Source organism: Ochlerotatus camptorhynchus, unplaced genomic scaffold (assembly GCF_037179485.1).
Source record: "Ochlerotatus camptorhynchus isolate MF236.1 unplaced genomic scaffold, CSIRO-AGI_Acam_v1.1 ptg000007l, whole genome shotgun sequence".
Lineage (NCBI taxonomy): Eukaryota > Metazoa > Arthropoda > Insecta > Diptera > Culicidae > Ochlerotatus > Ochlerotatus camptorhynchus.
Genome location: NW_027040499.1, coordinates 2,107,331 through 2,124,601, shown reverse-complemented (window position 1 = coordinate 2,124,601; position 17,271 = coordinate 2,107,331). Strand labels below are relative to the sequence as shown.

At 37.3% G+C, this 17,271-nt stretch overlaps 1 protein-coding gene across 1 annotated transcript in view; it reads right to left on the bottom strand.

Annotated features, from left to right (window-relative positions):
* Positions 1 to 617: 617 nt before the first annotated feature.
* LOC135697538 (thioester-containing protein 1 allele S3-like) overlaps positions 618 to 17,271 on the bottom strand; it is a 79,936-nt gene continuing 63,282 nt past the window's right edge. Inside the window, exons 11-13 of the mRNA XM_065217297.1 lie at positions 1,436 to 2,715; positions 832 to 985; positions 618 to 764 (exon numbers count right to left, since the gene is read on the bottom strand). Of these exons, the coding sequence (XP_065073369.1) occupies positions 676 to 764; positions 832 to 985; positions 1,436 to 2,715 (1,523 nt within the window). The 3' untranslated portion in view covers positions 618 to 675. The remainder of the gene's footprint in view (positions 765 to 831; positions 986 to 1,435; positions 2,716 to 17,271) is intronic.

Here is a 17,271-nt window from a genome sequence, read left to right as displayed (position 1 = left end):
TCGAAGTTCTACAGATCTCCTCGTGCATTTGTTTGGAGGTTGAACAGCAACAGCGTGACGTTTAGGGTGTCGATATAAACTTAATATTTTTTTTTTGTAGCAGACGTTCTAACCCAAGTTGCATTGCAAGTTTTATCGAGGTTTTAAAGCATTTTACAAGTCTAAATCATATTCTACAGAACCCTCATGAAGTCCAAATTGTTATCTAAGAAGTTACTGTTGATTTTTTGAAAATTTCGATAGATTGAATTGCAATAACAGGGAGTTTGCAATTTCTATTTAAATTTTATTATTGTTCGGATACGGGCCTGCTTTAGCTCAGTCGGGACGCAGCTACAAAGCAAGATCATGCCGGAGGCAGCTGAGTTCGATTCCCGGTCCGGTCTAGGAACTTTTCAGGTTGGACAATTTCTAGACTTCCCTGGGCAAGAGTATGAGCAAAAATGGTACAGGCATCGAAAGCTCTCAATTAATAACTGTGGAAGTGCATCGAGAACATTTAGTTGAGAGCACGCAATAAGCTAAAATGCGATAAGCAATAAGTTTGTACACGCCACTGTTCTTGACAACAAAAGGTAAATAAGCACATGTTTAAATTAATTTATTTTTATTTTTATACGATAAGAATTGCTTTTCTAGGCCAAAACATGACGAAAACGGATACAGTTGCCCACCTTAACATGCAAGTGTTCTACAATCCTCATCTTCACAGATGTCGCAAACTTGCAGTACGATTCCTTCATAGGTCGCCAAAGCAAAACGAGCTGCATTGAAATGGAAAAGGATAAGCTTGAATCGTTAGTCGGTTGAGTTGTGGCAGTAGTCAATTACCTCTATCTTCCGTGTCATACACAACGACGTATGCCGGCCGGTGCATTGCAATCTTGAACTTGCGATGGGCAGTTACCACGAAGCAAAGCTCACGATGTCCCACGGTACTGTAGTATACATACATGGCGGATCCGTCGAACGAACGCATGGTATTCTGCAAGTAAAAGTAATGAAATATATGGTCTGTGGCAGGGTTGCTTCCACTCACTTGCTATAAAAAAATGATTTTCTGAATTTTGAAATTATTAGATGTTATAATGATACTTTGTCTTTGTTAGATACAAGAAGAGGTTGAAAGGCAAGTTTTTGACACATGAAACCTGTCAATTTCACTTTCAGAATGTTAAAATCAGCAATTTTATGATTCATGAGCGCTCACTCAGAGTGAGTACTCGCGAGTCGTAAAATCGCTAATAGTGACTATCTGAAAGCGAAGTTGACAGGTTGTATGTGTCAAACACTTGCCTTTCAGCCTTTTCTTGTATCTAACAAGTACAAAATATCATTATAACATCTAATGATTTCAAAAATCAAAAAAAATCATTTTTTATAGCAAGTGAGTGGAAGCAAGCCTGGTCTGTGGTGAATTTTCGCCACTACTTACTTTAATTTCTCTACCAGAAGATAAATCTCGTACTGCATTATCGTTGACGATGAGACCGCTTGGAAGATGTACTTCAACGAGAACCTTGTTGGATTGTACTTTGTGTTCAGGCGGTGTAAATTTTAAGCATACTTTTAAATCTTGAACCTCGTAGTTGCTCGTCTTCAACAATTCTATTGTAAGGTGGAAACTGTTTTTGGCTGATGCGATATTGTGATGATACTGATACGACAGTTGAAAAAGGCCATATCCAATACCAGCGACGCTGACTTGAAAAACACGGTGTGTATCAGGCAGTTCTTGCTCGGTGATGTACAATGATTTTGACTGATCTATATGGAAGTCCCATTTTCTGAGCTGAGAATCACTGATTTTCGATGTGATTTGTACCCTGTAGTCAACAGGCGATTGGGAAAAGGTCTGTGCCATTTTACCCACTGCTTTCAGACCTACGAAGGTACTTTGAACTCCAGCAAAATTGCCGGAAGAATATCGTTGTTGGTTCAACCACTTATAAATTTCCAAGGCTTGCAACGGAAGATCCTGTGCGATATATGACAGCAGAGCATACCCTGCGATTTCAATACTCAAAGAACCTTCATCCCAGTAGCGCCCATCTTCCATATTGGATTCTGAATTTTTAATGAGTTTTCCAAGAGAATCATATCGCTTTGGGTGGTTGGTCAATGATAAAGCATACGTTACCAAAGCTTGATGATAATCACTCTTAAGATCATCAATTTTACCTGCCAGACATTTAACAGCATTGTCTACAAGTATTTTGTATTCGCTGGAAAAAATTTGATTCTCCTTAATGGCAACCACTACGAACGCCGTCAATGCGATAGATGAAGAATTGTCTTGCATAGGGGAGTAGAGTACTTCACCGACCTCATCGAAGCATCCATTCTTATTTTGTTTGCCTGCCAACCAAGAGAAGGCATCGTTGATCACTGCGCGATTAACCGTGATGTACTTGGATGCCGTTACGAAAGCGTTGGCCACCAGGGCCGTGAGAAATATACTTTCAGTGCCCGGCTCTGAAATCCATTGTCTGAAGGCACCGTTAGCGCTTTTGTACTTCAGTTGGTTATCATAGCCCTTGCTCAAAGAGTCAATTGCCTTTTGCTTAATCGTTTCGTCAGGGTCAGAGACTGTTGAGTGGAGATAATCCAGTGCAACAATGTTCGGAATGAACGTCAAAAGGTTCAGATCACCGCACCCATTGGGGATATTGATTAGTGATTCCGAATGCTTAGCAGGTAATCCTATCACATCATCTGAAATGTAGAGAAAACAATAATCGCAATCAAACATCAGATTGAATGGTGCATAGGTTTGTTCATAGAGCAGTTCCAGGCACAATAGCAAAAAATTGATATGTTGAATCAACCTTCTCCGATTTGTATAAAATTTTGCGTAACTATTTGATATGGGCAACATCTTATTCGGTCATTTTGGGTCTTGTGAAATACGGAGGTGAACTAACCCCATTCTAAAAGCCTCCCTAACTAAGAAAAAAAAAAAAACAAAAAACAAATTGTGAAATTTTCAAAATGGCGTCCTTAGAAATTTTCAAATAATGTTGGCACATAAACGGCATTCCTGATCGAAATGCCGTCTGAGACAAAGCTATAGATAAACAGAAAGTCTTTTTGGGAAACATAAGCAAAACATGTATAAAAATTAACAATTCAATAAAAATACTAAAAACCCAAATTTCTCAACATGTTCATGTGCGATTTTTGATTTTCGTCGTCAAAAAAAAAAAAAAAAGGTAATGAAAAATGTAAATTTTTGGATGTTCAAAACAATGAACTCTTGAAACTGACAAAAATCGTAGAACAAGAACTATTGATCCACTTTTCAACCTTATTGTTAGTTTACTCTTTTATGTGTATTTTTTCACATGAAATGATTTAAAAAGTTTTTGTTCTTGGATTTTTGTCAATTTTTAAGTATCCTTAATTGAAAACACTTCAAAAGTTTGCATTTTTCATCAGCTTTTTTTTTTAATAATTCAAAAATCAGACAAGCTCATTTTGAGATAGGGAAAACGTCGACTTCGGCAATACCTTAACCCGTAAAAGCCCGGGACAAACTATTTATTTTCAAAAAATTGTATCTCTGAGATGCCATGGCCGAATAAATTGAAATTTTTTTAACATCATTCCGGTGAGTGGTTCTTACATATGTTGGGTGGTACTCCCCATCAGGCCCCTCCCTCTTTGTTATATATTCAAGGATTTTTTTTCAATCTGCATCCTATATCTTACTTTGCATTGCGACAACATATTGATTTTTTTCTAATTACTCGATAAAATAATAGAGACCAATCATAAGAGCCCATGTCTACCTTGGAATCGATTCCGGATGTTCCGGATTATGGTCAAATTTATTATTTATCATAACTATGTCGTGTGACGTATCAAATCACATCTACTCGATGAAATATGACCAATGGATCTCAAAATTTATAACCATTATTATATGGCGATCGTAGAACCAGTTCATATCAAATCACATCTACTCGACGAAATATGACCAATATTGCACTCAAAACAACAATCATAGAGCCGTTTGGCCACCGTAGAACCGGTTCTGGACATTCCGGATTATGATTCCATCAAATTAAAATCTCCCATAACCATATCAAGCGATAAAGCAAAGAGCAATATGGCCTCTAAGGTGTTCCAGTTCCAGATATTAATGATCATGGTTCCATATGATTAAATTTGATATCTCTGATAATCATATCAAGTGACATGTCTAATCTCATCTATTCGATGAAACATGACTAACGGCTCTCAAAACAAAAACCATAAAGGCATATGGCCACCGTGGAACCGGTTTCGGGAATTCAGGATTATGGTTCATCAAGGTAAAATTTGATTTCTATGATAACCGTAATAAGCGAGCGACATATCAAATCACATATGGGTCATTCCAGCTCAAGTGGGTACACCACCTGTGGTCGATGTCACCGATTTGAGCCAAACTTGGCCAAAACGCTTATTTTGGCATTTTGAACAAACGCCTTTTTGATTTTGCTCTAAAGTGCTAAGTATTTTCGAGATTTAAAAAAAAAAAATTTCAGAAGAGATTACTCCAAAACCAAATAAGTTATTCATGATCTTAGAACGTCAATTTGAAGGTTTTTATAATGTTAATTCTTATAGGTGTACCCAAATTGTGTTTTTGTTATATTAACGACAGTAAACAGGCTGATTACCGGCAGGTATTTAAGTTGTAAAAAAATGGCCTACTTTAACCATGGGCGGGATTTTTTATTTTCTTATATTTTGGGCTCAAATTTTCACCACACTTTGGAAAACTCTTGTACTTGATGTTTTTCCAAGGGAAAATTATTTGGACAAATAGTTTTTGAGATGTGACCAGATGAGTGAGAGGTAGTTTTAAGCTTTTCTGGTGAAAAATCAATGCTATTTAATATATTTTTATTTTTTCTTGAATTCCTTCATGCTGATGGCACAATAATATTGTTATGTTATTTTTCACATGTTCTGGCTGGATTCTGATTATATGAAATCATAGCTACCTCATTTATTTACTTCTGTTCATAATTTAATTATAATCCTAAAAGTGAAAAATACATTCCTATGGGATACAGCCAAAACGTGCTTAAGAAGTACGATGAAATCAGATAGATTAGGTATGCAAAATTTCAGTTGTGGATGACAGTTGCTACTTGAATAATACCGAGTACATCATATCAAGAAGACTGGCAACTTTTCCAGAATTCAAGCGACAGATACAATAGCGCTGCGCTTGAGTGAAGGTGGAGACAACGCATGGAAAAATTAGCAAACTTTGGGAGTTTCTGTTGAAACAAAATTTGGACAACTTACGTTTATAGCTGCCTATTTGCCATTCCAATGCGTAGGCCAGCAAAAGAATTTTCTCAAGGGTGACCTTCAGAAACTTACCCGTCATAGGTCTAAATTCTTCATTATTGGTGATTTTAATGCAAAACACCGCTCATGGAATAATGCTCAAAGCAATTCCAATGGTAATATTCTGTTTGATGATTGTTCTGCATGTTATTACACTATTCAATATCCAAACAGCCCAACATGCTTTTCTTCTGCAAGAAATCCCTCCACTATTGATTTGGTCTTAACTGATTCATGTCAACTTTGTAGCCAATTGGTTACCCATGCTGACTTCGGTTCTGATCACCTTCCAGTAACTTTTGAAATATCCCAAGAAATAATTTGTAATCCCAACAGCTCTACTTTCAATTACCATAGTGCTGATTGGGAGCAGTATCGAACATTTATGGAATATAACTTCGATCCAAACATTCCATTGCAAACCAAAGATGAAATTAATTATGCTCTTGAATCTCTGACTACTTTTATAGTTGAAGCAAGAGCTGCCTCAGTACCAAAATGCGAGGTTAAATTCGATTCAATTATAATAGACGACGATCTTTAGCTATTGATCCGTCTTAAAAATGTCCGTAGGAGACAATATCAAAGAACACGCGATCCTGCCATGAAAGTTATCTGGCGGGATTTGCAAAAACAAATTAAAAAACGATTCTCTGCTCTGAGGAACAAAACTTTTGAAAATAATGTTTCTAAATTAGACCCGAGTTCTAAACCCTTTTGGAAACTCACAAAAATTTTGAAAAAACCTCAAAAGCCAATTCCAGCGCTTAAAGAAAGTGGTAAAATTTTGATCACAAATTTGGAAAAAGCTCAGAAACTTGCTTAGCAATTCGAGAGTTCCCATAATTTCAGTTTGGGTCTTACTAGCCCTATTGAGAATCAGGTTGCTCGGGATTTTCTGAATATTTTCTCTCGGGAAAATATTTTTGATGATTCCTGGGGGACTGATTTGGACGAAGTAAGGTCTATAACTAAAAAATTTCAAAATATTAAAGCTCCAGGTGATGATGAAATTTTCTATATCCTCATCAAAAAACTCCCAGAGAGTACCTTGTCTTTCCTGGTAAAATTATTTAACAGATGTTTCCATTTGGCATACTTTCCTGATAAATGGAAAAATGCAAAAGTTGTTCCAATTTTGAAGCCGGATAAAAATCCAGCTGAAGCTTCTAGCTACCGTCCAATAAATTTGCTTTCTTCAATAAGTAAACTTTTTGAAAAGATAATTTTAAATAGAATGATGCTTCACATCAATTTTTGCAGATGAGCAGTTTGGATTTCACCATGGGCATTCAACTACTCATCAACTCTTAAGAGTTACCAATTTAAGTCGTTCAAACAAATCTGAAGGCCACTCAACTGGAGTTGCTCTTCTAGACATAGAAAAAGCATTCAACAGTGTTTGGCATGAAGGTTTGATTGCTAAATTGAAAAAGTTTAATTCTCCACTTTACATTATGAAATTAGTTCAAAATTATTTAACTGACAGAAATCTGCAGGTAAATTATCTAAATTCCAAATCTAATCGACTACCTGTTAGAGCAGGAGTTCCTCAGGGTAGCATTCTTGGGCCTATATTGTATAACATTTTCACTTCGGACCTCCCTGATTTGCCTCAGGGTTGCCACAAATCTTTGTTCGCTGATGACACAGGCATTTCCGCTAAAGGAAGAAGTCTTCGTGTTATTTGCAGCAGACTGCAGAAAAGTTTAGATATTTTCTCTTCTTATTTACAAAAATAGAAGATTTCTCCCAACGCTTCCAAAACTCAACTTATAATATTTCCACATAAGCCTAGAGCTTCCTTTTTTGAAACCTAGTAGTAGTCATATAGTCACTATGAGCGGAGTTCCAATTTCCTGGTCAAACCAAGTGAAATATCTTGGATTAATACTTGACCAAAAATTAACTTTTAAAGATCACATTGAGGGCATTCAAGCCAAATGTAACAAATATATAAAATGTTTGTATCCTATTATAAACAGGAAATCCAAACTTTGCCTGACGAATAAACTTCTAATATTTAAACAAGTTTTTAGACCGGCCATGCTTTACGCTGTGCCAATATGGTCTAGTTGCTGCACTACCAGGAAAAAAGCACTTCAAAGGATTCAGAACAAAATTCTGAAAATGATTTTGAAGTTGCCTCCCTGGTACAGTACTACCGAAGAACATAGAATTTCGAATGTTGAGACTTTAGCACAAATGTCCAACAAAATAATTAATAATTTCCGGCAAAAATCGTTATAATCCTCAATTGCAACGATTAATTCCCTTTATACTTAGATAAGATTTAGTTTTAGTGTTTAGTTTTAAGATATCAATTGTTATACTGACATGCAGGTTTAAAAAAAAACCTGTTTAAAATACTGAATTGCCAAGACAGGAACAATGTAAAAACACTTAGATATATATCATAACAATTAAGGCTGGTAAGTTACTGTAGTAACTGGAGCACTTAGGTTAAAAATGAAAAAAATATTTTGAATTTGGAACAAATAAAGATGACGCAATTGTACCTGGCTCATATGGAAGTGTTGCCAGTCTTCTTGATTTGTTGTCTTCGATAATATCCTTACTTGAGTTATTAATTTTTTTAGATGCAATCTCACGAGCAAGAGTGCTTTTTTTATTATAGTTATAAAGAAAAATAAACGTTGAACATTTATTTTAAATTTTTGTAAACACACTTTCCATTCATGAACGTAACTGTTATGTTCTTCTTCTACGCATTTTAAGCTTATTGCTTATCGAATATTAGCTTATTGCTCTCAACTTAGTGTTCTAAATGCACTTCCACAGTTAATTGAGAGCTTTCGATGCCAAAATCAATGCATGAGTTAACTGTTAACGTAACTGTTATGTATCGTCAGCAAACCCATAGTTCAAAATCAGTTAGTAAACTATTATGTACCATGTTTTTACTGCACCGCCCACCGTTATTTCTGTCTTTTGGAAAATCTAACTATTTTCTTTACTAGAGCTATATTTAGTACTCTTAATTAGTCATCTACAATTAATCTGTTGGATTGGTTAGAGGACAACCGAGAAATAGTGATGGGAAAATGGTACTACCCACCGCGCTATTCGAAGGATGGTACTCATTTAACATACCTGCGTTTCGATTTTACATAAATATCTGTTTACTACCAGCCAAGTCTGATGAAATAATTTTTGAAGTGCTCCCAATGTTGAAAATATTACTCTTCTTATGTCAATGGAAAATTTTGTCTTCTGAGCACAAACACAACTTACTACTTGTTTTGTTTTTGCAAGCCAAAAAATATACACTAATACTTAGACATAATTGTAAGTCTGCAACTGTTTCCTGTGCGTAGCTTCAAATGCGTAGAAGAAAATAACATGACAGTCACGTTCATGAATGGAAAGTGTGTTTTCAAAAAATGAAAAATCAACGTTTATTTTTCTTTATAACTATAATATAAGGGGGCGACCCCGGCGTAGTGGTTAACATCCTTACCTCTCACGCCAAAGTCACGAGTTCAAATCTCACCCCCGGACAAGTCACGAATGGCCCAAGAGTGTTAAAGTGACTATAAAAAAAAAAAAAAAACTATAATATAAAAAGCATTCTTGTTCGTAAGATTAATTAATCAAATAAGGGTATTATTCAAGTGGCAGCTTTCATCCACAACTGAAATGTTATGTATCTGCTAATCTATCTGATTTCATCGTTCTTCACGTTTTGGCTGTATCCCATAGTATTTTTCACTCTTAGGACCACAATTAAATTATGGACATAAGTAAATGAACGAGATAGCTATGATTTCATATAATCAGAATCCTGCCCAGAACATGTGAAAAATAACATAAAAATATGATTGTGCCATCGGCGTGAAGGAATTCAAGAAAAAAAAATGGTATTTATGTTCCACCAAAAAAGCTCAAAACTACCACTCACCAGTGCTGAGATTTGTCATTGTCACTGACAGACTTTCGCGCGATATTGACTAAATTGTTCGTCACATAGTCACTGACAGACTTGATCCTCAAAAAAACCTTCGTCAAAATCTCATTCATTTTTTCGTCAATGACAAAGATTCACCTGGTAACAAAAAGTGTAATTTAGTACATTCTGTGTCACATTATTGTTATCCAAGTAGCTCAGGACGTAGATACTCATTCACTAAAATGGATTCATGTAATTGTTTTGCTCAAGTCATTTAATTCCGTTACAAATTTAGCTAATAAATAAATCTGCACATGTTCGTCACTGACAGCATTGTCATTGACAATTGACATGGTTTGCCTTGACTATGACTGCTGGCTCCAATGAGTGACCAAAGCAGAATTGTCAATATCACCGTGTACTGTCGAGATTTTGCAGCACTGCCACTCACTCATCTGGTCATGTCTCAAAAACTATTTGTCCAAATCATTTTTTTTGTCCCTTGGAAACACATCAAGTACAAGAGTTTTCCAAGGTGTGGTGAAAATTTGAGCCCAAAATATTAGGAAATAAAAAAAAAAACCCATCCATGGTGAAAATAGGCCATTTTTTGATAATTTGGATGCCTGCTGGTAATCAGTCTGTTTACTGTCATTACTATTACAAAAACAAGATGTTTGTACATTTATAATAATTTAAATTACAAAACCTTCAAATTGACGTTCTAAGATCACGAATAATCTCTTCTGAAAGTTTAAATTTATAAAAATCTCGAATATCTTGTACCCCAGAAGGATTGAGGCACTTAAGATCAAAATCAAAAAAGGCGTTTGTTCAGAATGCCAAATTAAGCGTTTTGGCTAAGTTTGGCTCAAATCGGTGACATCGACCACAACTTTTTTAAATTCTGTACCCACTTGAGTTGGAATGACCCATATATTCGACGAAATATTAGCAATCGGCTCTAAAAACGAGAACCATAGACCCATATGGCCACCGCAGAACAGGTTACATATATTTAGGATTATGGTTCTAAATGATTAAATTGGTTTTTTTATGTTAACCATATCAAGCGACATGTCAAATCACATCTACTCGACTAAATATTACCAATAGCTCTAAAAATTAATAACCAAGCCTTATTACCACCGTGGAACCGATTCCAGATATCCCGAATTATGGCTCAACATAGTCAAATTGGTTATCTATCATTGCCACATCAAATCAAATGTACTGAACGAAATTTTACCAATGGCATTAAAAACAATAATCACAGTGCCATATGGCCACCTAAAATCCGATTTAAGATGTACCTAATAAATAAGGCAAACTATAGCTAAACTGAATCCGACAGATCCGAAGTCGATATCAGAATATCAGAAAAATAAGTGAAGGTAAATCGACGGCACATTATCGAGGGGCGAAAACGAAAGCAAGTGCAGCAGAGGCAGCAGTCATGGCAGTGGACCTGAGAGAAGAGCCTCAACAAGATCGTCAAGCTTGGGATAGGAATTAGACCAGGGCCCAGGACAAAGTAAAAAAAAAACTTCAAGGGACAGCCCTATGGGGTTGTACGCAATGGTAACGTTGGACTACGTAGTCTTATATAATAAATGTCGCCCCATTGCCAACATTGATGGAGACGAATGGCCACCAACACGTTAGCCCACTGCTAAACACTACATTTTCACAACTTTCACAATATGTTAAGTCATTGCCAACATTAGTATCGATGGATGGCCATCCACATATCAGCCCACTGCTGGTCCGTGACGTGGCGATTGTGTTTACACACTGTCAACACAACCACGCGTGGAAATCACGACGATTCTATTGGCACACTGTCGACGTCGATGATGATGGTGCTGTGATGACTCACTGCCACCGCACGCACACTAACGCTGATGTTGACAAGGCAATCAGCCTACTGCCGACGCTGGATGGTCGAAACGAATTGGCGATAATGGTAAACTACCACTACACGCCCGCTAACGAACCATTGCGATGATGCGACTGACGCTTCGTCTATCGAAAATTCTTGCTAATGAGCACTGAAAAGAACTCAACTCTTTTGAAGGATGTAGCGAGCTATATACACCGAGTGAAAAGAAACCACGCTGTTTCCGACGGTCGGGCCCAAGCTGTTTCGAGGCGACGCTGGAACATATCGGCGAATCCGGTCAAAACATGGAAATTCTCGATGAACATTTCAAATGGTCCTATCTGCTTTGATCGATTCTCTTCATCGACTTTCTCTTTTCATAACCACTGCTATGCAAACAGATTTCGCGCTAATTCTACCACATAGTTTGATAAAGGAGGTTCTTATCTAGCGTCCAAAACGTCAAATACAACAGGGAAAGGTTTTGCAGCTAAGTTATTAACGAAAGAGAAAGTCGATGAAGAGAATCGATCAAAGCAGATAGGACCATTTGAAATGTTCATCGAGAATTGTTCTCGCTTGGGAAAACAGTAACACTGGATTTGACGTTTTTCTCTATGTTTATTCTTCGGCTTATGGTAAAAACTGAACCATGGTTCGAAAATGGCTATTGCTGTTATAATATCAAAAAACTACGAAAAAGTTACATTTATGGTACATTCTGCTCTGTGATTGGTAGATGGAAGCTCACTTCCATTCGGCAAATCCAGTGACCGTGTCGGCTGTACTTCTCCCTCTCTCTCTACGACGGCTCGATTCGTAACGCACACACACACAAAAGGACCGCGAGTGTTGTAAACGCTTCTTGCCGGAGAGTGGCGCGTTGACACGGCTGACGGTGGTGAACGTTAGGAAGTTTCGCTATTGCGAACAATAAATGTTATTTGTTAACCGCAGCAGGAGTTTGTGTTTTGTGTAGGAATAAAAATTTGAGCGGGATTCTCTCTGTTAATACTCTTTAGTATGAAGCGCTTGGCATAGATGACCCACGAAGAGCTACTGATTCCGATCAATAGCGATGCGGCGTCTTTCTCCTTCTATGGATGCTCATTAGACTGATGCAAAATTTGAAATTTTCGCTCCACGGTGCTCAAACGGCTTCAAATCATGTCCTGATTAGCCTGCCAAAATTTAAACTCAATTGGTAATAAACTGACTTGGCACAAACCATTCGAAGTTTATAAGGAAATTACTATGGGAAAACCAATCTTTTTGTTCATTTTCCATATTGATTTTTCGAAAATTTCTACAATTTTGCAGAATATTGTTTTTCAGCCAAATGTCAAATTAAATAGATATTAATTGTTTAAGAGATTGATAATCTTATGGCATGATCAAGCAGCTGTTCTGTTAGCAACACTGTATTCTGCAGTGTGACATAGTAGCCATGATATTTGTGCTCTATTCTTCTCACCAGAAACACCAATGTTGCCTGCTGAACAGTTGAATGAGCATAATCATAAGACATCAGTGACTTGAATCATTAATAACTTTTGTTCCGTGCATTTGATTGAAAAGTGGTTTGGAACAATCACTACAATCACTGCTATCATTTTTTAAATCAAAGTAATGTGGTGAATTGTTAGATAGATTTGTATGAACAAAAACATAAGTTTTCCCATAGTAATTCCCATATAAACTTGAAATGGTTTGTGCCAAGTCAGTTTCTTACTAAAGTAGTTCAAATTTTGGGAGGCTAATCAGGACCCAATTTGGAACCGTTTGAGCACTGTGGAGCGAAAATTTCAAATTTTGCATCAGTCTAATGCTCATGTGGGTTGCAGCTCACTGTTGCAGGCAGCCTTTCGTTGTGAACTGGAGAACACCGCCACTCACCACGCGGTGATTGAATAACCACCGCTTGGTTAGACCGGATAGAATTCAACTTTGAAATCTGTGTTAGGGAAATCGCTTTTCGCAGGCAATAGGTGATAATTTTAGTGATCATAGTGACATAGTGACATTTTTAAAAATGATAAAATCTTATAACAGATGTATAGAAATACTTCTGATCGATTGGTGATAAATGGTCCAGGGGCAACTGAGTTATTAACGTTCCAAATCTTTCATATATTGTTACATGTTCCATTTCCGGTTTTCACAAAGTGTACCCCCATATAGAAATCACAGACGTAGTCCTACGTCAAAAGCAGCCACCGAGAATGGAAATCTTTCATATTTTTAGGGGAGAGGAAAGTTGGCGAATATCCACAGTTCCTTAAAATATGTAATATATTTGAATGGATGATTGTTTATTTTCCCCCTTAATAGCTCTCCAAAATTGATCTTGTGGAATGTAGATAGTGCCTAATATCACATCAGGTAGATGATCAAATTGAGTATATAAAACTGGCTGATAGACTGACAGTTACTATGGGACTGTCCATCAACTACGCAGATCGTTTTATAGAGAATTAAGTCGATTTCCCCCACGAAGACATTCATTAATATTTTTTTTAAATGCCTGCCAACTTCTGAATAATGATCATTGATACAACATATTTGGAATTTTTGAATCAAAAAGTTATAGACAACGGATTTGCCTGTATCCAAACATTTTTTAGAAGCATCTAAAACCGTCCTCACGGTGTCCATTTTGATTAATGATTTTTTATTTAAATGTCATTTACTCGGTTAAGCCACAGCTGTGCTTACTCGGTTAAGCTCCAGCTATAAAACAAGACCATGCAGAAGGTGGTTGGGTTCGATTCCCAGTTCTGTTTATGAATTTTTCGGTTTGTAAAAATTGTGGAAGTGCTCAAAGAACACTAAATTGAGAACTGGCTTAAAGTCCCAGAGGGGACGTAACGCAGTTAAACACAAGTGGTGATACATATTTCGTTGAGTAGATACACTGAAACAAATCGACATGTACCGTTTATTGGATCCATCTTATAACATAGCAATGTCAGCATATTTATTCATTCTATGTTATGATTGATAGATTCCATTGGATTATCACTTAAAAACTATGACTGCGATATGGAATGATTTCTATCGTAATTTCACATACTTAGTACTTGATAATACTTTGCTTCGAACGTGGTTAGCGAAGGTAAGAAGTATATGAATATTGTCTGATATATTTCATGGTGAAAAACTGTTGATATGTCATGGGTGGGAACAGACATCTAGAAACTAATGGAAAATCATATAAGTTTGCACTATGAGAAAATTCAGTAAAATATACCTGTTTTCATGATGAATATTGCTCACTAAAATATATATCTTATAAGATAATCATGTATATTTTATTGGAGTTGCTTTTACTGATTTTTGACGTTTGTTGATATGTCGCGTGTGAATAGACATGTAGAAACTATTGGACTGTCATTTAACTTTGCAGTATAGGAAAACATGTATATCTCATCGTAATAGCTTGCTTTGATTTTTGACGTTTAAAGATTGTAAACAGATCTATCCCAATCATTAAATAGTCATATAGAAATGCCTTTTAAGAAATCCAACAGCAAGCATTTGTTTTTGCATGTTTTTCTGGGATGAATATCGCTCCCAATAAAATACATCTTACATGATTGTTCTTTATAAATTATTGAAACAATTTTCATCGATGTTAACGTACACTCATTCATATGATAATTGGTTCCAGAAAAGAATGTATTGAGATTGAAAAAAAATGATTCTACTGTAATATTTACTTTGCTGTGATTCTAATTGTAAGCCTTCTACACGGCTAATTCAGATTCCAGCCCTAAGTAGTACTCGAACTTCATGAGCCAGTTCTATCAAATCATATAATTTAGTCGTTGATTTATTGCACACAGGTGCATTAAGAAAGATTTGAACAAACCACACCACCGAAACGGAACATAAATTTGTCAGTGCTATTTGTCTTCACTCTAGCAAAACGAGCATAAAGTTGCACTACATTCCATGTCGGGAGAGCTGTTCTTACTTCATGCTATTTGAACGAGCTCAATCTTGAAGTCAGCCGTGGCCCAGTGGAATCGAGCACAGACACCGAAAGCATCACACCTCAACAGATCTTGATCGAATCCCAAATCAGCTACAATAAAAAAAAGGCACAACTGTGAAAGCTCCCACTGCCTGATGTTTATTTTTCGAATTTATTTTTAGATATCGATTAAATATATGTGTCAAAAGAAGAAGTAAATTTCATGTTATTTTCACATAAACTTTACTTCGATTGATTTATGACACATATATTATATTGTGGTGAAAAGTATAGCTTATGCTTATGGGTTTCAAATCCATTTCAGTTAATTATTATAATTTAATCGATTTTCATTTATCATATGACGATCATATAAAAGTTACCAAATTATCAGCATTGTAAATGTATCAGATATTCATATAGAATTTACCTGACACATTTTCAATCATATCATTTTCAATGGATTATCTTATAGCGCAAATTTATTAGACTTCCACATAACAGGAATATGTCAAATTCGTTCAGTGTATGATTTGATGATGTGGTATATGGGGCATTCCAGCTCAAGTGGGTACACCACCTGTGGTCGATGTCACCGATTTGAGCCTAACTTGACCAAAACGCTTATTTTGGCATTCTGAACAAACGCCTTATTTTGATTTTGCTCTAAAGAGATGAGAGATTTTCAAGATTTTTAAAATTTTCAAACTTTTGTAAGGGGGATCCACGTTGGGCGCCAATGTAAGGGGGATCCTGCTAGGGTTCTCAAAAAATTCCGGCTTATGCGCCAGACGAAGAAGTCGTCTGCCGAGAATTGCAGATATGTGTGCCCAGCTAGCAGTTTTCTCAACCCAGCAGATTCCACCCACTAGAGTAACCCAACGACCAAAAACCATCAACGTCCCAAGTCCAATAGTCCAATCGTTCTTTTTCCCCCCAATTCTTCTATTCTAATTTTATCTTCCAATTGTTTTTAATTGATTGAGTGAATTTTAAAATACGGTGCATGTGAAATAGGTTTATTAAAATCAAGTTCAGTAAAGTCAAATTCGATTTAACGAAAAAAAAAACCTGGTTTTGAAAGGTTCAAAAAAAATCCATTTATGGTTTGCTCGTTTTAATTTTTGTTGTTGTTGTTTTATTCACAAAACCCTGCTCTACCTTTTTCTCCTATGTGTGACGTCACTCTTCCCTTCCCCCCTTTTGTGTTCCCTTGTGAGTCGTTCTAACCCCTAAAAAGCTTTCTTCCCCTACTAAATATAATTCAGGGTCCCTACTTATAAATCGGTGTTCTTGTGTGTGTGAGGAGAATGGTTCGCGTACTTACGGTTGCTGCTCAACGGTACCTGTTCGAGCCACACTCGTCCGTAGTGGGTGGCTCTTCCGTATGATGATGGACGATGATGATCACCCCGACCGTTGCCGGGGGGGGGGGGGGGTAAACCAATCTACTTCAGACCGGCTCGATGATGCTCGATGGTTCGGTGCCAAGTTGTTCACCGCGACCAAGATGAAGATGCGACGGTTGGAGATCGCTATGACCGCAACGATCGCCGGGTCAGACAACGCCGTATCCTAACCTCAAAAAGGGAGCGTCGCCAGAGTGGCGACCAATAGCGGGCACTGGGTGGGGCGGATGTCGTCGAGTGGCATTGCCGGGCGAAACTCGCTAGATAAGGAATTCACCGTTTGGGATAGTTCCAGTGTGCACTAGCGTCGGTGGGCGGTTTTTCTGTGGGGTGGTATCGCACGGAGGGCCTCCGGTTTTCAGGACGTGAGTCGGGCGGATTACGCTGGCGTTGGCAGCCTTCCCCCTTGTGGACCTTCCCACGAAACAGGCAATCACTTTAGGCGTGTGATGCACGTGGGGCCGAGTTCTTCATCCGATGACCAACGCTCTCCGAATGTCCTATAGTGGTACGCAACCACGAGGCGATAGGAGCACTCAGGGTAACCAAGCCTGATACCACCAACCAAGGACTCAAATTCACTCTGGGCGGTGAACCGATGGAAATACCGTCCAAAATAACCTCGCAATATGTTTAGCGAACGTTCCTGCCACAAGCCCAAATCGCTGTTGCCACCGCTCAGTGGCTTCTGTAGAAACAAAGAAAACTCCTCAGAAACACATCACACATGTTTTTATCCACTACT